General features: G+C 51.2%; 1 protein-coding gene across 1 annotated transcript in view; it reads right to left on the reverse strand.

Moving 5' to 3' along the window:
• Positions 1 to 3,501: 3,501 nt before the first annotated feature.
• Positions 3,502 to 21,235, reverse strand: part of LIMD1 (LIM domain containing 1) — a 66,009-nt gene continuing 48,275 nt past the window's right edge. The window contains exons 3-8 of the mRNA XM_045778549.2: positions 17,239 to 17,306; positions 14,526 to 14,588; positions 10,003 to 10,133; positions 9,107 to 9,158; positions 8,499 to 8,567; positions 3,502 to 7,064 (exon numbers count right to left, since the gene is read on the reverse strand). Coding sequence (XP_045634505.2) covers positions 6,927 to 7,064; positions 8,499 to 8,567; positions 9,107 to 9,158; positions 10,003 to 10,133; positions 14,526 to 14,588; positions 17,239 to 17,306 — 521 coding nt within the window. The 3' untranslated portion in view covers positions 3,502 to 6,926. The remainder of the gene's footprint in view (positions 7,065 to 8,498; positions 8,568 to 9,106; positions 9,159 to 10,002; positions 10,134 to 14,525; positions 14,589 to 17,238; positions 17,307 to 21,235) is intronic.

Genomic DNA, 21,235 nt, shown 5'->3' on the forward strand with positions numbered 1-21,235 from the left:
AGGGGCGCCTGGGTGGCTCAGTCATTAAGCGTCTGCCTTCCGCTCAGGGCGTGATCCCTGTGTTCTGGGATCGAGGCCCGCATCAGGCTCCTCCGCTGGGAGCCTGCTTCTTCGTCTCCCACTTCCCCCTGCTTGTGTTCCCTCTCTCGCTGGCCGTCTCTCTCTCTGTCTCTCTCTCTCTCTCAAATAAATGAATAAAATCCTTTAAAAACAAAAAGAAGAAGAAGAAGAAGATCTCATCTCTAGTCCTGATGATCATTCCACATCTAGATCATTCCACTCACCAGCTGTGGGCTCTTGGACATTTCCTCTCCTTTAATAAAATGGGGATATAAGTTGCAGGCTTTCTCTTAAGGCTTTAAGAAAAGAATGCTTCTAGCCAAACAGTCACCGCCCTGCAGAGAACTCCTGCCGGGACTCTAAACATGTCACCATGTAGAAGTTCTATTCACAGCAGAATAAAGAGACAGAAAGGCTGAACTTTCTTTGCCAGTTGTGTAATACAAGCCAAGGCCTTTATGAACACTCGGTGAGAATGGAAAATGGAAACTAATCCAGGCAGAAACAGACATTCTTCTGGGGCTTTTAAATGCCTAACAAGCCAAAATCCGATCTAAGGAGAACAATGTTCAGGATAAGAAATCAGGCAAGGATACATAATATGAATGGACACCTTTAGCCAAGTCTTTCCTACAGTTAAATTATGTTACCTATGTAAATACAAATATAAATTTTTACAAAATCCGCCAAGGGGCTTCCCATGGAAGCGATCCTAGCTGCAGACGAGGTTTGTTGACATGATACAAATGATCTCTGCTGCCGGCTTTTACGTCCATGCTTCTGTAACGGAGTATGGCTCCCAAATGTAGCTCTTACATACTTTTGCTCCATTATGCCTGTTGTGGGGTCTGCCTTCCTGCCAAGTCTCCAAATTGGGTGCATTTCCTCACTTCCCCTCTGTCACCAGCCTGCTGTGGGCCAGATCCCATGAGCAACTCAGGGCCACAGCCACCTGTCTTGGGGGCTTGGGTCAGTTGGAGGGACGTGTATAACTAAGTGGCAGGAGTGCCTTAGGTAACCAGGGCTTCTCCTACAAGTGTTACATCTGCCGCTGTCACATACCTGGAACCTTCTGGACCAGACCACTGGCTTATGTTTCGCCCGCATAGTATGGTCTATTCTGATTTGTTTTGACACCCAGAATCCGAGGTCCAAATCACTTTCATATATGAAGCAGTTCTGTTTTCAAACCAGAGAAAATGTGAACCCCACTTTCAGCGATGCTTGAAGAAAATGCATCTAATAACCCCAGGATATTCTTTCATTCCACCTAAAAAGTTTGTTGGACCCTGTAATAAGCCGAGCAGTACTCCCCCACCGAGATGTCCCTGGCCTAATCCCCAGAAGCTGTGACTAGTAACCCACAAAGTAAAAGAGATTTTGCAGATGTGATTGGTTAAGGGGTCTTGAGACGAGACGGGGATTATCCTAGACCACATGGGCACGCCCAGTATAATCACAGGGGTCCTTACAAGAAAGAAGCAGGAGGAGAGGGAGAGAGGAGGTGTGATAACAGACTTCAGTGATGGTGCCACAAGCCAAGGAGTGTGGGGGGCCTCTCAAAGCTGAAAAAGGGCAAGGGACAGATTCTCCCCTTGCGCCTCCAGAAGGAACTGGGCTCTGCTGACACCTTGATTAGAGCTCTAGAAGACCATTTCTCCAGAACCATCGGATGTGTGTGGTTTCAAGCCACTAAATTTGGTTCTTTGTCCAGGAAGCAATAAGAACCAAGGGGCACCTGGGTGGCTCAGTCGGTTAAGCGTCTGCCTTCGGCTTGGGTCATGATCCCAGGGTCCTGGGATCAAGCCCTGCATTAGGCTCCCTGCTCTTCAGAGAGCCTGCTTCTCCCTCTCCCTGCCCCCAACTTGTGCTCTCTCAAATAAATAAAATAAAAAGAAACAGTACAGACTCCAGCAGAGAGCAGTGACAGGCCCCTCCTCCCCCTCACAATGAGTGTCTCAGGCTAAGTGGCTCTAACGAAGGAATCCACTGAAAGTTACTGCCCTGGCAGCCAGAGCAGTGTGACAGCTCCCTCTGGGTGAGACTGTCCGGGCTGGGATCTTGGCTTGGTTTACTGGGCACTCAGTGTTCAGAGAGTTACTTCACCTTCCTGTGACTCCGTTGCCTTGTCCATAAACTAAAAGATTATAAAGAATGTGGTCCTCAGAATAGTACCTAGCACATGGTGAGTACACAATAAACCAGCCACTGCTGTCACTGCTTTAATCACAGAACTTAAGACCAAACCAGATGTCCCCCCTGCTTCAGCCCCAAATGGCCCAAAGGCCTGAGCTGGCTAGCATCTGTTCCTGACTGTGCCATCTCGTCCCAGGACCAGGTTCAGGGATGTGGTGTGATCGCCTGAAATTGGCCAAGATGGGAAGATTTACATCACAGAAACCAGCAAACACTGCAATTCAGGGCCTCGTCCCCACCTTCCACCCCAAAGCTGGGGCACCAGCACACCTCGGCCCAGGCCACCCTTTCCCCTATGGTTTCATCCCTTGTGGATCAGGGTCATAAGAAAACTGATCTGTGAAAACAGTGTGTGCTCTCTCATCACTTAAAAAGAGGTTTTATTTTCCAGAAACGGCACCACCCCTGCCAGTATCTTCATGCTCCGCTTTCCCGGGTCCCTGGCGGCCACAAGAACTAACCTGGCCTGAAGTGGCCCATGGACTGAGCAGTGAAAGGCGAGTCCCTGGACGCCCTCTCCCACCCCATGGACTCCAAGCACACACTCAGCCCCTCCCTCTGCAAGCCCTCACCTCTGGGATACTTTGATCAGAAACTCTTTAGAAAAAAAACAACATACACAAAAGGAGACGGAACGACCCCCCACCCCCTGCAGCAGGACCTCATGTCTCAATATTAAGGACCCAGGGCAAGGAACTTTCGAACCTTGGAAGATGATTCTCCAAGGGTCGCTCACGTTCCTGCACACCCATGAGCCAGACGGCCTTAGTTCCAGACTCTTTTCTGGGGTGCTGGTGTAGTGAACAGTCTTGGGTGGCAGACACAGTGTGTCTCTCTGGAGCAAGTCAGGCAGGCTCACCTGTCATCGTAAGACTGAGGTTCCCTAAGCTCAGGTGTCCTCTTGTAATGCGGGCACGATGTGACCCTCTTCATGGGGCCCTAGGACGACGACTCAGGGAGTCAGTGTAAATGCTGATAAAATACTGATAAAATGCTCCTAGCAGGGGCTGCATTCACCTGTCCTTTGTCTCTGACCTAGGAGTCTGGTAACTTCCACCATGATCCATGAAACCATGGCATGCTGGTTATTAGCTGGCAAGGAGGGTAAAATCTGGGACCTTGTGTAATTTTGACACCCATGTGTTCCCTGAAGAACCCAGAGCTCTAAGAGAAGACCGACTCCAGTTAGCAAAAAGCACTGTCTGCTTACTTCCACACACATGAAAGAAAACCCAAGAAGCATCATCGTGTTGGGAGAGCACTTTAATCGTCTACAAATCGATGCAGTTTATTGGCAATGATATTTTGAATAATTTTATAGCAACAGTACAATTCTGAATAATTTTGTAGTAACAATATTTGGAAGAATTTTACAGTAACAGTACAATTCTGAATAATTTTGTAGTAACAATATTTGGAAGAATTTTACAGTAACAGTACAATTCTGAATAATTTTTATAGGAAAAGAAGAGCTACAGAGGAAAATAATTTCCCTGCACGGTGAAATTTTCGCACACTATATGCAAATTTCCCACATCTGTCCAGTTCCGGCTCAGAACAATAGATAATGTATTTTACTCATTGTATTCTATTCCTTTTAAGTCTGACTTCAAATAACCTGGAAATGAGAACTGATTCCTGACACGGAGGAGACTACAAAGAACTTGGGTTTCCTGGCAGACAGCGTTGGAACAAGTGCGTTCCGCAACAAGGCTGCTGTGCGGTCAAGTCCTACACACGTACATGGTTGGCAGCCCCACCTCAGTGGACTGGGCCGAAAGAGGTTCTCACTCGAGCATTGACCATGGGGAAGTGGGAAGTCCTGCTGCCACGTATGGGCAGTGACCCAGGCAGAACGTAATGCCTTCCATGGTGAGAGGTGAACACATACTCTTCCCCCAGCGGCAGGTGGGAGAACATCAGAGAGAAGAGCAGCCCAAACCAGACCCCCCTGGCAGCTTCTGAATGGCCCTCGCTGGGGTGGGGGGGGGAGGCGGAGAAAAAGACTATGGCCCAAATGCGGCCGGGGAGAAGGCTGGAGGCTGGCCTTGGGGGTCTGTCATAAGACCTTATTTCTTGTTTATCTAAAGTCCAAGAGCTATCTAGGGAACTCAGGAAGGGCTCTCTGCTCTACCTTTTAAAATAAACAAATTCCTCCTACTGGGTCCTTGTGCCTCCTTTCTAGGTGCCTATAAATACAATCCTGTGACAATTCTGTTTGGCTAACAGCTTACAGAATGTCTAAGATACCACGCAGGTGAACATCTCCTGGTGGCTTTAGTGCCAGAACCTGAGAAACAGAGCAGGCGCAAGATTTCTGCAACTCGCTGCTCCGATTTCTCGGGCTTCTGGAAAGTCTCTTATTGTTCTTTCCTCAACAGTAGAAAACACCATATTTGCAGATATCTGAATCACCTCCATCAAGGCCACTTAAAACATATCATTTAAAACATGAATCACAGATTTTTTTTCAACTAATTAGTCACCCAATTTGCAAACAAGTCCCTGCTTCTGACAGTTGCTCTCAGGCAATTTTCTGCACTTTTGCTGGACTTGCAAGTGGAGCAAAGGCGTGTCAGCAAGGACAGAAACGCTCCTAGGTTGGCAAGGCCAAGTTAAGACGTATCAGCTGGCTTCGCATGCCCCCCAGCCTTGCCAGAGCCGAGCTGGGGAATCTGGGAAGAGGGGTTCAGCCCCAGGGTTCACTCCCCTGGCCCCATGCATCCACGGGCGTCTGGAGGCTCGGCCCGGGCCACATGGAATCGATGGAAGCCCACAGCCTGGGCTGAAGTGACATCTGGCTGTCTAACAGAATGAATTTAACAAAAACAGGAGTGTCTTAGGGCAGCTGGTAGAAATGAAGCCCCCTGAAAAGTCTGCGAGTCCCACATGCCTTGGGCTCCGCCGCCCGCCCTCCGTGGCCCCTGCGGCCCTGGGGGTGAGGTGAGGAGGCGGAGAGCAGACCCCAGCATGATACTCCCAGACCAGCTGGCGGCAGTGAGCCGGCCCCTGCCCTCCCACGGGCCTCCCCATGGGCTGAGAGGGCAAATGCCAGCCAGCCTTCTTTTTAATTTTTTTTAACACCATCTTTGCATTGAACTAGCAGGGATACGGACGTCTGGTCTCAGGAGTGTGTCACACGCAGGGCTTCCTGAGTGCACGGGTGGCCTTGAACCCTTGCCGGTACGTGGCCCTCCCCCACCCCCCCAGGGGAACTGGCCTGATGAACGGCATCAGGGCAGTAACACCCATGTTCGAGCCGACCCACTGCCAGCCGACCTTTAGTTAAGATGACAATGCCCCGAGCCGCTGGCGTCTGGCCCACGTGGAGGCCGAGACTCTGCACACACCACGAGGCATGTGAGGTCAGGGAGAGGGCCGAATGCCTCCTTATCTGCGGTCTGGTGAAGCTCTTATCTGTGAGGTATTCTGTGTGTGTGGGAGACTGAGAGTGGGGGGAGACGATCAAAAACAAGAAAAACCAGACAAGAGCAGTGTACCTTATACGGGTCTCCTCACGCCCGTGCCAAGAACTAGGTGAGGGAGGGACGTGCTCGGTGAACACAGTCATCAGTCCTGGGCCACCCCCTCCCGTGCTGCTTAGAGGTCTCGCACACACACCAACTCTCCCCGTGGAGAAGGGGAGCTCTTGGCAGGTGGGCAGGGCGGCCCGAACCCCGTGGTTAGAGAAGCGAAAACAGGCCCAGAGATGTCCCCATGTGCAATCCTGAGACTTGCCTTTGTGGGAGCGACTCCGGAATCACAGACTCTCGAGAGCTCCAGAGAGAAACAGTGCAAACAGGTGGGCAAAGGGGGCCGGGTGCCTGCACCAAGCCCTTGTCCCAAAGCACACTTTGCTAGAATGGGGCAAATCTCCATTGGGCTCCCCGCTGCCTTGAAGGGAGCGAAGATTTGCAGAACCACATAAAGCGTGGCCAGTGTACCAGGAGGGAAGCCCGCCTGGCTCACTCATTTCAAAACTTGGCTCTGGTTTAGCAACGAAATTCTTCCTACGATACAGAGCCCACGCGAGAGCTTCCCTCTTGCCATAATGCAATGAAAACGTGCAGCCCTTTGACAGAAGAACTGAGTCTCTGGGCTGGAAGGAAGTCTTAAATAACGCTGTGTGTGTGTGTGTGTGTGTGTGTGTGTGTGTGTGCACGTGCACGTCTGGGCGCAGTCTCAGATCACGTTGTGTACGTGTATGTGTGTGGTGCGGTAGTGTCTGGGTGTGGGTTTGTCCCCAGGGGACACGAAAGGGCTGAACGTATAGGCAGCGAGGTCTCTCTTCAGAGGATATTGTGACACACGCTCCGTGTAACCCTTTCCCTCTGCAGCCTGAACTGCTCCCAGAGGGGCTAGAGGGTGCCTTCGGTTGCACGGATGCGATCTCCTGTCACATGCCACGCGCGGCTGGAGTGTCTTCCTGAGTAATGTGACGAGGGCGCAGCGGTGCAGAAAGGCACTTGGAAAATACACATGCCAGACGGGTAGGGCTCAGCTCCCCGGTTCAAGGAAAGGCACCCCAGGCGTACAGGCAGAAACTTGCCTGCCTAACCCCTCTCCCCCCACCCCGACTCCCCCCCCACCCCGGGGGACACTGGAAGTAACGGGCAGATGTCTCATCTGCTACCCTGGCTTCTCATCTCCCACGGGAGGTGAGGCTCCGGCTAGAAGCGGTGCTGGTGAAGAGCGGCGGACGAGGGGCTTTGCTCCAGTCTCTTGACGTGGCAGGAGTGACAGAACAGGTGGTCCTCCAGGGGGTAGCAGCGGTGACCGTCTTCGTCATTGAGCTCCAGACCGCAGTCCTGGGGGGAGGCAAAAACGTCCAGGGGTAGCAGAACAGAACAGAAAGGGGTGCAAGACTGACCCAAAAGCTGACGTCCCGGGGAGCAGCAGAGGGGGCTGTGGACACAGCGAATGCCAGCGCAGAACTGGGCAGTCCTGCCGAGTGAAAGTGTGACGGGCCCCCAACGTGCACTTGAAACGGGGCTGGTCAGAACGGAAATGGGACGTGGATACATACGGGGTACTCCAAGACTTAGGGCAAAAAAGTGAATGTAAGACAGCTCATGAGAAATCCCTCATACTGGGTATATGTTGAAATAACACTGGAGGGGCGCCTGGGTGGCTCAGTCGGTGAAGCGTCTGCCTTTGGCTCAGGTCATCATCCCAGGGCCCTGGGATCGAGCCCCACGTCGGGCTCCCTATTCAGCAGGGAGTCTGCTTTTTTCTCTCCCTCTGCCTCCTCCCTTCTGTTCATGCTCTGTCTCTCTCTCTCTCTCAAATAAATAAAATAAAATAAAAATCTTAAAGAAAGAAAGAACACTGGATATACAGGTTGAATAAAATATTATACGAATGAATCCCCCCTGTTTCTTTTTACTTTTTTAATGTGGCTACTAGAAGACAAAATGACACCATGACTTGGACCTGTGGCTCCGGTTTCTACGGGACAGCACTGCCCTGATTGCAGAGAGAGGGCTGTGGTGAACAAATGGCCCCGTCCCCTTCCTCCAGTGCCTGGGGTACCACTGGCAAGGACCCCCACCTAGTTCTTCAGTGCTGGCAGTGAGGTCAAGCCTCCCACCCTCACCCCTACCCCTCTCCCACTCACCCTACCCACAGTGTCACAAAATCAATCTACTCTCCTTCCACGGGTGAATCCACTTAATTCTGGCTGAAACCCCACGGGCACTTAAACTGTGGGCACCTTCAAAAGGGCAAGGGAGGGGTGACCCCGGGGCCTGTCTGACAGTCACGGGGTGCCCGGGGCTCCTTTGGCCTGGGCGCAACCCAAAGTAAGGAGGGGGGCAGAGGGGCCCCCACCCATCTTCACCCCACCCAGCGGCATGCCTGTTTCCAAGGAGGGACAGGTTTCTTCGTGATTTCTAGGGCTCAGCTCAGAAAGGGGCTCCTGGCAGACAGAACGACCTACAAGCTGGAGGGGAGGGTGTCTGTTCTCCAGATCACACAGCTGTCTGACAATGTGGCCCGTGAAACCCCTGGTCCCCACGAGCCTCCCACCCTATAGTCTCAGGGAGGCAGCTGCCATGGTGTCAGGACTTGGCAGTTAACCAACGTGGAGGGAACAGAAACAATCTTACATCCCAAACATGTGCATGTCCTCCGACCTCCCCCACAAGGCCCTTGACCACACTTGCTGACCATCTCAGGCCTCGGTCAACCCCGGGGATGCTCGTGTCTTATACTCTCAGGCGTCCGGGTGGGGAGGGGCCTACCTCGCAGTGGTAGCACTCTACGTGGTAGTCTCTGTCCATGGACACAACACGGATGGTCTCATCTGAGCCCTGGAAGGAATGAAAGGAAGAACGAGAGGCCAGTTGGGGGACCCATCGGGCTCCGCATGCTGGGGAGGGGGGTTCTGGGGTAGCAGGTAGATGGCCTCAGAAAAGCTTAAATCTGTCGTGACATCCCACAGCGGTTGGAAAAAGGACACCTTTAACTGATGAGAGAGGAAGTAGGAGTGACAGCAGCCCTTCTGGAATGTCAGAGTCAACACTGAAAAGAACCACCTATGCGCAGAGTGATTTTTTAAAAAATGAATGAAAGGCAAGCTTTCTGCTCATCTTCTAATCTGGGAGTCACTATCAAGTCAGGGAGTTTGACCCGATTATAGGGACAAATAGGGCACACGAAGGGCACTGGGCTGGGGAAGCCAGCCAAGAAGAAAGGGGCTTCTCAGTGAGGACACTATTAAAGTCAGAGGTGAGATTTTAGAAGGATTTTTTTCAAAGGCGTAAGGACAGGACACAGACCTTGTAGATGACCCCAGGGAGATATTCATGTCATGGAAGATGCCAGAAACAGGTCTGAAAAAGCATCTTACCTCAGGTGGAAGGATGGGAAGCCCACAGGCTGCACACTTGGGGGCCAGCACCCTGCCGGGAGAAGCAAAGAGGCAGTAGAATGCATACTGTGCTGTTTCTGGGAGGCAGGTCCTGGAGCCCACACCGAGCCTTCCTCATGGCCGGCCTCCTGCCTGCCGCTCTTCAAGCGAACCCCCCGCCCCAGCCCTCAAATCAAGACAGCCTGGCTCAGGGCACCCGGGTGGCTCAGTCGGTGAAGCGTCTGCCTTCAGCTCAGGTCGTGATCCTGGGTCCTGGGATCCAGCCCCGCATCAGGCTCCCTGCTCAGCGGGGAGTCTGCTTCTCCCTCTCCCTCTCCCCACCCCGCTCGTGCTCTCTCTCAAATAAATAAATAAATAAATAAAATATTTATTAAAAAAGAAAAAGAGAAATACGGTCCGCCTCATTCTCTGGGAGGTGTTTTAATAGCACTTCAAGATTATTCCCCAGAGGTCACAAGCCCAGCCGGACAGTCTCACGTTACTAGGGGTAGAGACTAACCTGTTTGCTCCCCTCACAGCGCCCAGCACAGGCCCAAGCAGACCGAGGGTGGTGGCGAGCAGCCCTGAGTCGTTGCCTTGGGAACTTAGGTCAAGCTGGAGCCGCTGGGCTCGGCAGAGGCCTCCCAAGGCCTGGCCGGGAATCTGATTATAGGGATCTGGGTTCTAATTTTTCAGGAAACACGATCCTGTTCCCAGTTCCTGTCGGCACTGGCGTCCGCTGACCTCCCGAGGCCCCTGCTCCCCCCTTAAAACCACGAAGCCTTTGCCGGACTGTGGACTTGGGGTTCGAGGAGAGCCCGCGGGGGTCCCTCCTTCACTGGGCGAGATGAAGGTGGCTCGCGCCTGTGGCCCCCGTGCGCCCCGTCCCCCCTTACTTGTGGTAATCTCGGACGCAGTAGATCTTGTTCTCGGAGTCCACGGTGAAGGGCACCCCGTCCAAACACTCGTTACAGATGACACAGCGGAAGCAGCCGGGGTGGTAGGACTTCCCGAGCGCCTGCAGGATCTGGGGGGCAGAAGGGAAGAGGCCGGGGCTCAGCGGGGATGACGGGGGATGGGCTGGACAACACACCAAGCCGAGGGACCCTACGCGTGACCACACCGCATGGCGCACGCTCACCCGAGTTCCACTTGGACCGCGGTCAAGAGAAGACGGGCCGGGAAAGGCAAATCTAGGTAACTGTATCAACAGGAGGGAGCCAAACAGGATCCTTCTCCTGGACATAACCCTCCAGGGGAAATCTAGAAGGCTCTTTTGCAGTTCTTTGCAGGAAATGATGTGAAGCAGGCGGGGACTACACCAGGCTCTGTCCCAGATTTAGGAAGTGGCCGGTCCATGGCAGGATTCAAGTTAATTCCACATGGAAATGTCAGAGCTCAGAAACCCTCTTCGGTTCTGCCTCGAGGTGCCCTCCCCCTAAGCAGTTTCTCTCCACAGCGTGATAATCCAGAAGCTGTGACTCAACCGCTGATTATTTCAGATCCAAGCTAAAGGAAAGCTTCTCTGTTGCTGTTGTTGTTTTTAAGATTTATTTATTTGAGAGAGAGAGAGGGAGAGAGAACGCGCGTGCAGCCGCATGCCCGCGCACAGGGGGAGAGGGAGAGAATCCTCAAGCAGACTCCCTGCTGAACATGGAGCCCGATGCGGGGCTCGATCTCAGGACCCCGAGATCGTGACCTGAGCAGAAATCAGGAGTCAGACGTTTAACCACCTGAGCCACCCTGGCAACCCTGTTGCTGTTTTTAAACACTAAGTAGAGAAAGTCCCACAAACCTCCTTCCTCTTAGTGTCATTTGATCTGGTTGTGACACCGGAGAGGTAACAGGCCTTCCTGGAACGAGGACAGAGCCCGGACACGCAGGGTAGGAGAGAGAAGACATGCAAAAAAAGTCCTTGGTGACGTCAGCGAGTGACCAAGTTACCTCCCTGTGGAACTGCCTACCTCCAACCCCCTTGTTAGGGGACATCCAACCGTTTTCCTATTAAGTCAGTGCATCTCAAGGGTGTGGTCCCTGGACCCGCAGCATCAGCATCACCTGGGAGCTTGCTAAAAAATGTACATTCCCAGGGCCTGTCCCGGATCTCTAGAATTGGAAGCGCTAGGGTCAAGCCCAGCAGTTGGTGTTTTCAAAAAATGATTCCAGTACATGCTAGAATCGAAGAACCACTGTCTGCGTTTGTGCCGGTGTGTGTGACAGCTGCAGGAAGGGTGCGGCCTGCCAGTGCCCCAGGCTTGCTTCTCCCCGTGGTCAAGGCCACACGTCACAGCTGCAGCCACGGAGGCAAGCTGGCGGCTTCGTGTGCTCTCCCAGCTTCCTCCAAAGGCTCAGCTCCGCAGCTCCTCGTTCCCTCTGGTGCGTCACTAACCTTCGAGGGCCCTCTAACCTTCGAAGCCCCTCTCCATTTGCAGGAAGCTGCCAAAAGAGGACAAACAACCAGCTGGGCTTCCAAAGTCCACTTGGCAATGGGGGCCTCAGAATGCATTTTGCTCCCCAGCTAACGCTGTCTTGGCAGAAGAGGGTTCTGTCTTTAAAAGTGGGTGTCACCAGCAGGCAGACACTTGCTACAAGTTTTCAAGTCCTGGAGAAAGACCTGCAAGGACCCAGGTTCGACTTTGCATTATCCTCGTGGGGTAGAGATGGTCTCCAAAGCTTCATTCCTTCCCTTCCTGCACGCAAGGCTGGTCCTCGCTTCAAGAAGTGGAGGACAGTCGCCCCCTCGCTGCCCCGCTGGGTATTGAGAGTGGCCTTGTGATGTTCTGTGATCAACAGAAGGAGGAAGGAATGATGTGGGGAGATTTCGGAGTCAAGGACTTCAGAAAGCCTGGCAGCTTCCCTTCATCTTTGCTGTAGGAAGTCCAAGCGAGGCAACTGAATGAGCCCAGTGGCCACAGGTAGAAAGGCCGGGAGGGGAGAGGCCATGTTGGGCACTCGACTGGGACACCCGCTGAATACCGCTGCATAAGTGACCCCAGCCAATGCCACGTGGAGCAGAAGAATCATCCCGCTGAGCCCTGACTGACAGAGTTCCATGAATCACGATAAAGAAGTCACTGCTGTTTTAAACTACTGCGTCTTGGGGGTGGTGTATCAGGCAGCAACAGTGACTGAAATACCCTGAGGCCCAAAGGCTTAGGATACCTGGAAATAAATAATAGCCTATAATCATGTTCATACATATGGACACCACCGACCTCATACGTGGTGGGTTTGTCAGAAGGCCTCCAAAATCGAGGACCGATTCCGCCAAAGAAACGGATCCCTGTGAAGTCTGGCCAGCGTCTGCGGAAGGTAGGGGTGAGGGTGTGTGGCTCCTGCCTGCCTCCCCTGGGGGAGTGGGAGAAGGGTCCTGCTCCCAGGGAAGCCTTGGCTACTAATGAGGACTCGGCCGTCCCAGGGCTGAGCTCCGCGGTGGTGTGTCGGAGCCCAGACGACAGCAGGTTCTCCTGTGGGACAGGGCGGACTCCGGTTCGCTGCTGGTTTATACGTGTTAGCAAGAAACCAGCAGAAATGAGTGTTTATGTCCAGCGACATGCCGAAGATATTCAAGGCAGCTTTGCTCCTGGAGAGCCTCAAACTGGAAACCGCCCAAATCCCCATCAGCAGAGCGACAGATACACAAACTGCTCCGTCCATACAGTGGGATTCCACCCAGCAATGAAAATAAATGAACAACACGGATGAACTTCAGGAACATTTTCTAGGGGCTCCTGGGTGGCTCAGATGGTTAAGCGTCTGACTCTTGATTTTGGCTCAGGTCATGATCTCAGGGTCGTGAGATCGAGCCCCGCATTGGGTTCCACACTGGGCATGGAGCCTGCTTAAGATTTTCTCTCTTCCTCTCCCGCTGCCCCTGCCCACCCCACCCCCCCCCCCGGCCAAAAAACAACAAAGGGGCTTCTGGGTGGCTCAGTCGGTGAAGCATCTGCCTTTGGCTCAAGTCATGATTTCAGGGTCCTGGGATCAAGCCTCGTATTGGGCTCCCTTCTCAGTGGGGAGCCTGCTTCTCCCTCTCCCTCTGCCACTCCCCCTGCTTGTGCTCTCTCTCTCTGGCAAATAAATATTAAACAACATTGACAAAAAACATTTTCTAAGTGAGAAAAGGCAGACCCAAAGGACTCTGGACTGTATAATTCCATTTATATGAAGTTCCAGGACCAGGAAAATGAATCTGGGGCAACAGAGCTCAGAACAGAGGGTACCTTTGGAGGAGGGGTTCTGGACTAGGAGGAAGACAAGGAGGAAGTGTCTGGGGTGTGGGATGTGGGAAACACCCACACTTTGACCTGGGTGGGGCTATATGGGTATGTGCATCTGCAAAACCTCATTCACCTGCACACTGGCGATGGACACCCTTTACTCTGGGAGATGTTCCTCAATAAAAAAAGGTAAAAGAAAAAAAAAAAAAAAGCAATGATCAGCAATTCTGTTCCCCAGAATGGAGTTAATGGGTCACCTTAGAGAGGGATTTACCTCTTTCCAACTAAAAGAACACTGTATAATAATCTCCTTTGACCAGTTTATTAAAGAAATTCTTTTTTTTAAAGATTTTATTTATTTATCTGATAGAGCGCAAGCAAGAGGAGCAGCAGGCAGAGGGAGAGGGAGAAGCAGGCTCCGTACTGAGCAGGGAGCCTGATGCGGGGCTCGATCCCAGGGTCCTGGGATCATGACCTGAGCTGAAGGCAGACGCCCAACCGACTGAGCCACCCAGGCGCCCCTATTAAAGAAATAATTCTTAAGGCCTGAGCTCCAGTGTGAACAGTTTGATCCCCGAGACAGACTAAGTATTCTGCATTTGTTACCCTCACAACCTTACCCTTTAAGGAGGCCAGGAAAGAAAAACTGTCCCCACTGAAGAGATAAAGGTACGGAGGCCCAAGACAAGCTCAGAGAGCCAGTGGCTGAGTGAGCCACAGAATGTATAAAACTTGCTTCTTGTTCTGCTGTCTCAGAACTAATAACCGGCCCCCAAAACTCATCTTAGGAAGAGATGGAGGCAGGCAGAACATGCGGCACGAACAACTGTGTTTATCCAACTTTCTGTACCCAACTCCAAGGGGGATGAAGTTCGGCATCTGGCATCTCACCTGGGACACCACAAGGACCACAGAAAATCAGAGGGAGGCTGACGTGACCCAAACAGCCCAGAGAAAAGAGCATCATCAGAAACACAACACTGTGTGGACTACATGATTAAGGACGCTAATCCCAGTAAAAGCCAACAACATGGCTTCTTGTAGAGCAAGCAGCGGCCTTACACAGGTCTTCTCTTAATAAAACCAGATGCAAACACAAATCAAGGTGGGAAACACAGTTTTCAACTGTTAGTTTCCATTTCTGTGAATGCTTCCCCCCTCCCACCATGCCATCATCTTGTTCTGCTGACCCTACTCACCATGTCCATGATCAGATGTCCACAAAGAAAACACCTGTCAGCAGATTGCTGGAACCCAGAGTACTGCAGAGGAGAAAGAAAAGAAAGTTAAAGCCAGGTAGGGCAGATGACCCAGCAGCCACTTGCCCACCAGTCACGAGGGTGACAGGAACTTCTCAGAAAGATGTTCCACTCTATACAGGAATCTGTCATGTCCCAGAGGACAACACAGTCGTGTGATGAATCATGGAATATCTTCTGCCACAAAGCCGTTACCTGTACCAATACCACTCACTCTAGCAACAGCTGCGTCTGGGTACCCACAACACGTCAGGCTCTGTGTAAGAGGCTGTGCGCAGAAAAGCTTTAATCTCTAAGCCAGTGGTTCTCAAAGAGGAGCTCCCTGACATCACCTGGGAACTTGTAAGAAATACAAATTCTTGGGCTCCACCCAAGAGCTACTGAATTAGAAACTCTGGGAGGGGACCTGGAAATACATGTGTCTTCACAAGCCCCTCAGAGTCTGATGCAGGCTCTAATCCTTAAAATCTTAAAAAAAAAAAAAAAAAAGGAATTGTTTTATTTATTTATTTATTTATTTATTTATTTATTTATTTATTGAAAGAAAGAGCACGACTGGAGGAGAGGGGCAGAGGGAGAAGGAGAAACAGACACCTCTCTGAGCAGAGAGCCCGACACGGGGCTCAATCCCAGGACCCTGGGATCATGACCTGAGCCAAAGGCAGATGCTTAACAGACTGAGCCACCCAGGTGTCCCTCTAATCCTTAAAACAATTCTTAAAACAAGGTACGTATCATACCATTTCTCAGATGAAAACGGGAAGCTCAGAGAGGTTAAATGACCTTCACAAGGTCACACAGCCTGTAAGGCGTAAGGACAGGATTCAAATTCAAGTCTGATTCTGCTTAAAAAGCCAATGGCTTTAGTTTCAAAGAAACTTGGTAAATATTCTCTATCTTACCTTACCACACACACACACACACACACACACACACACACACACACAGCTGGAGTCTTGAAAGAAATGAAGGACGCTTTTCAGAAAAGCACACACAGGAAAGATACCGCATGCTGGAAGATACTAGAAGTTTAGATATTACAAACACACATGGAGGGGGGATGTAATGGAAAGGAAGGTGGAAAAAAAGAAAAAGGGAACTTTCTGCAACCCCAAGGGTGACAGTTCATTTTCAGGGTGAGCCAGACAAACCCACCGCCTGCGAAGAACCAAGGTGGGGCACGGACCCGGACCTGGCCAATCAGAGCCCCACATTCCTCCAGCACCAGTGATTTTGCCCACAGGTGGCCATGTGACCCGACAGAGCCAATGAGACTGGAGGAGCAGGACAGGCGCTGTGCCTCAAGGGCACTGAAAGCAAGAGGACACAAACCCCAGAGCGCCCCCGCCCTGTGGCCATCAGTCAGTGCTTGCGGCAGAGTCAGGGCCCCAAACTGAAGACAAGACGACCCTGAGGCCACTGCTGAATGCATTTCCTTTTTGCTTCTGCCAGTTTGGGTCTGCTTGTCTGTTACTGGCAAGCCCGGGTCACAGGGCATCAACCCCAAGCCATCTCCAGGTTCCCTCCTGCCCCGGGGCGACACAGGCTCAGGTCATCTGCCATTTACGGTGCCACTCCATGCTTGGCACTGGGTTAGCGTCTGACGAGGTCAAGGCCAAGAAGCATGTTCTCTCCTCCCTAGGAGCTTACAGTCAGGTGAGGGAGAAAGGCTTGTGGATGGCCACCCTGCCCTGCACTCCCTGCTCGGCCAGGGAAGCCCAGGTGTGGCCAAGGTGCAGAGGAGGGGTGCTCGCTGTCGGGGACAGGAACAAGGCCGTCAGTTATCTGGGCAAAGAAAGGGTGAAGACACTCCAGGCAGGGGAACTGGCCCAAGCTGAGGTACAAAGGCTTGAGGCCGTGCAGGGCTGTAAGCAAGGAGCAGAGCGGGAGAAGCACAAGGCAGGCCCCGACCACAGCTTCTGCACATGCTTTGAACCCTGGAGACGTGGTGCCTGGGTGGGCTGGGTTGACACACAGGGAGTGTGGCTGAGCTACGCTGCCACGGAGAGCTAAGCAGGCCCGGGGAGGCCATGGTGGCGCAAGGATCAATGCTTAGCCACGTTCTGGGAGAAGTGGGGAGAAAGAGGAGGGGTCGAGGGTGAACCCAGGACACAGTTCTCAGAGATAAGGACCCAAGGCAACATGAGGCTTCTGCTTCAGACAAGCGGACTATGAAGGACTGGAGGACAGCCCGGGGCACCGTCCAATGGCCAGTGAGATGTCAGCAGCTGGCCTGAGAGCTCAGTCTGGGAGTCACTGGTATGCGGATGGACTTTGGAGGCATGACGGAGGCTGGATGCCCGCAGAGAGCAGCCAGGATTCGAAGGAACGAAGGCCGGAACCCCAGTCTGGAGGTTTAAGAGAGGGGTGGGGTAGGCAGAATGCAGCAGAACACAAGAGGACAGGCCAAGTGGCCCTCGAGTCCCTTCCAAGCACAAAGCTCTGCGGTTTGTCATTTGCTTTGGGAACAAGGGCCACCCGGTGTCTCTACAGAAGGAAAGCCAGGACCCCCTTCTCCGGCCGCACTCAGCTCCCCGCCGGCACTGGGGATCACGGAGAGAAACCCCACTCTTCTGCCTGGCCCGGGTCTCCCCCCAGGACCCCTGACTCTGGTCAGGACTGCGGGCCGGGGAGGTTTGGGTCACAAACTCACCAAGAAGTCTTCCTCGCAAAACACTTTGCCGTTGACAAAATAAAAGGCTTTTCCTCTCAGCTTCCGGCCTAAGGAAAAAACACAAAGGCAGGGTGAAAAGATGATGTATGCAGTGAAAAAGAGAAAAGAAAGGCAAAGTGTGTTTAAACAGGAACAAACATGCAAAAAATGCCAACGGTCAGGAACAGGCGTGTGACGTCAGAAAGCTGCTGGTGGGGGCGCCTGGGTGGCACAGCGGTTAAGCGTCTGCCTTCGGCTCAGGGTGTGATCCCGGCGTGATGGGATCGAGCCCCACATCAGGCTCCTCTGCTGGGAGCCTGCTTCTTCCTCTCCCACTCCCCCTGCTTGTGTTCCCTCTCTCACTGGCTGTCTCTCTATCTCTGTCGAATAAATAAATAAAATCTTTAAAAAATAAATAAATAAATAAATAAATAGATAAAAAAAAGAAAGCTGCTGGTGGCCCCTGGTGATGGACAGGCGGAGGCCGGAAGGCCGGGCCCCTGGTGGCTGCTGTGTGGCCGGGGACAGCAGCGCTGCCTTGGGAATCATCCTACGCCCCCTTCTCCCACTTCCTCTCCGCTGAGGGAGAAGCCAGCGAGACATCTGGGGAGGGGACGGCAGAGGCACCCTCAGTGGGGGCACAACATTCTGTTGTGAAGCGGTTTCCCACAGGTGTTTGGGATGTTACCTCACACGTGTTCTCCAGGGGACACGGGTGACAGCTTATCAGGAAAGTCCTATAAATTGGTCAACTTCATTTTCCTTATTTTCGTGTCTCTTTTCATCTCCACTGCAGAAACTACACATTGTTGGGTGGATAATGATTTTTCTTGTTTTCTCCTGATCTAAACGGGGTGCAGAAGGGTAGGAAAAATTCAAAGCACCCCAGCTCGTAGGTGTAACTTTCGTTTCCATAAAGCTAGGACACTGACAAGAATAGCATACTTTGTCAATGCCCTTGATCCCTTATGAAAAAATATAGAGGGTCACATGTTCAAGGTTAAGCAGGAGTATCTCTGTGGGAGACCCTGGGTTCATGATTCCACAGCGTTCCCAGATCAGAGAACACTTCCAGCACCAGGCACAACACATATGCAACAGACCATGGGAGTTTCCAAAACAGAATGAATTCTGAACTCTAGTGGAATCGTGCCCCTTGGAGCCTGGGTCCACAACATGAAACCACATTCACCAATGTCACAAACACTAACGGTGCTCGAGACAGAGAAACCCCCCTGATAAACACCAAGTACCCTCGCCCGGGACCCCCCCAGAGCAAGCAAAGAGCACAAGTCGACAGAGAAAAAAAGCCAGGTGACATAGACCTATTGGAGCTTAGAGAGGGCCTGGAAAGCATTGATGCGGAGGAAAAGCCACAAAAAAAGGAAAGGAGTTTAACTACAAAAGCAAGAAGCTTCCAGATGGATGAAAGACCTCAGTGTGAAAAACAAAAGTTATCGTAAGACATTTCGAGCACCTGTCTTTGACTTGGACGTGGCAAAGGATTTCTCGGTGAGATATAAAAGGCACACCTTATAAAGGAAAGGCTGATGAATAGGACATCAAAAATCCAAACTTCTGTTCAACATAAAACAACAAAGTTCAAAAGACAAATCTGTTGAGGGGCGCCTGGGTGGCACAGCGGTTAAGCGTCTGCCTTCGGCTCAGGGCGTGATCCCGGTGTTATGGGATCGAGCCCCACATCAGGCTCCTCTGCTATGAGCCTGCTTCTTCCTCTCCCACTCCCCCTGCTTGTGTTCCCTCTCTCGCTGGCTGTCTCTCTCTCTGTCAAATAAATAAATAAAATCTTTTTTTTAAAAAAAAAAGACAAATCTGTTGAAAAGCCAAACTGCTCTGAGAAGGGAGGCAGAAGGAGGGGGTCAGGGGCCGGAGGACTGGAGGCCGTGTGGAGAGAACAAGGAGAAAGAAGAGGCAGAAGCATGGAAAGACGAAGGCTCTGGGGCTGACCATTCGCGGTCCTGCCTCTGTACCCCCCTCCCCAGGAAGGCCCCGCCCTTCTCCTGGCTAGCCCAGACCCTTCTTGGTGTCCTGCTTGTTGCTGTGAGACCCACTGCTGTCTTCCTGTCTCCCCAACCCTCTGATCGGTTCCTACAGAACTTTTTAATACTCTGAATACATGCTTTACTCCTTGAGGATTTAACCTAACTTCAGCTCGGCCTCATAGGAGGAGAGCTTGTCAGTGGTCTAACTGAAGGCAGTAAGTGCTGAGTTGAAGAAATAAAAGGAAAGGCAGGCCAGAGATCAGAAACTGGCTACAATATGTATAACGAGGCACGAGTATCTAAAACATAAAGAACACCAACCACCCATCCGACAAAGATAACCCAATGGCAAAAGCGAGCAAAGGATAAGAAGCGAAAATGCAAAAAGAGGAAATCTGTTAAACTCTAGGCAGTAACCATTTTAAAAGATGTTCAATCCTACCAGCAATCAGGATGCGCAAATTAAAACCACAAGGAGGTGCTATCTCATTCCCGGGTGGGCTAAAATCACTAAGCCTGAAAGTACTGTGTCTTGGTGAAGATGTGGGACAAGAGGAAGCCTCTCCTGCTGCTGGTGGGAGTGTCGATGGGCATGAGCACCCTGGGAAGAATCTGGCAAGAGCCCAGAGAGCTGAACCACATACTCCTAGGGATGCCCTTTCAAAAGATCTTCCAATGTGCAGAAGGAGAAGCACGTAAGCTGTTCACTGCGGCACCGCAAAGAAAACCTAGATACCCAGCTGCCTCTTCAACGCTCACCATTGTAGAAAAATGGATAAATACACTGAGGAAGAATTTGCGGTCCTAGTCAATGGATGCAATACTACACAGCAGTCAAAATGCACGAACTAGATTCGTATATATCATCATGAACTGAACCGAACACACTGCTGTGCAAACAAGGAAAATTATGCAATGATCTCTATGTCACATGATAGTATCTATATACGTTAAAGCATGAACAAACACATATGCACACACAAACTAGTACTGTATGTTGTTTACGATAGTAGCATATGTGATAACAGAAGAAAAACTGGGAAGGGAAGGATCCATACGCTCAATTCATGACAGCAGCTGTCCTGGGAAGGGGAACCAGGACGATTCCAATTTATCTGTAATACTCTACTTCTTTTATCAGAAACAAGCTAAAAGGACAACAGACAAAAATGTCCATGCATTCTGGGTGGTAGGTAAACAAAAGTTATTTCCTACTGTACTTTGCTGTAGTTTGAAACTATACATAAACACACACACACACACACACACACAGAGACACCCCTTCTTTAGGTGAGATACTATAAACCAAAGGCAAATGACAAACCAGAGAAAACATCTGCACTTGAGGACAAAAAAAAACTTAACCTACCATAATATGCAAATAGCTCAATTAACAGTCCATTTAGAAAAATAGGCAAAGCGGGGTGCCTCCAGCTCAGGTCCTGGGATTGAGCCCCGCATCGAGCTCCATGTCATATCCATAGTATGGGTAGTCTGCTTGTCCCTCTCCTTTTGTCCCCCCCGCCCCTCGTGCTCACCGTCTCTTTCAAATAAATAAATAAAATCTTAAAAAAAAAAAGGCAAAGAATGGGGAAAAAATGAATAAGTATGAATGAGCAACAAATATAAAAGAAAAAATTCAACTTCTCTCATGATTAAAAAAAATTGCAAATTACAATAACATACCCTGCTCTGTCAGACTGGCAGAGGTTAAAAATACCACTGAGCATTGGTAATGACACTGAAAACGCTCTTCACTCTGTGAGGGATAGCAGAATTTGGAACAAGCTTATAAGAGAAAATTTGGCATCAAATATCAATGGGATTTAGAAAGTTCAGATTATTTTGACTCAGAAATTCTACTGCAGGAATTTATTCTAAGGAAATAATCAGAGTTGGACTGTTTCAAGGCTCTTCATCTCAACATTATTTAAAACAGCTTAGGGGAGCCTGGGTGGCTCAGTTGGTTAAGTGTCAGACTCTTGAATTCGGCC

Source organism: Ursus americanus, chromosome 14 (assembly GCF_024610735.1).
Source record: "Ursus americanus isolate L20-20 chromosome 14, mUrsAme1.1.p, whole genome shotgun sequence".
NCBI classification, from domain to species: Eukaryota; Metazoa; Chordata; class Mammalia; order Carnivora; family Ursidae; genus Ursus; species Ursus americanus.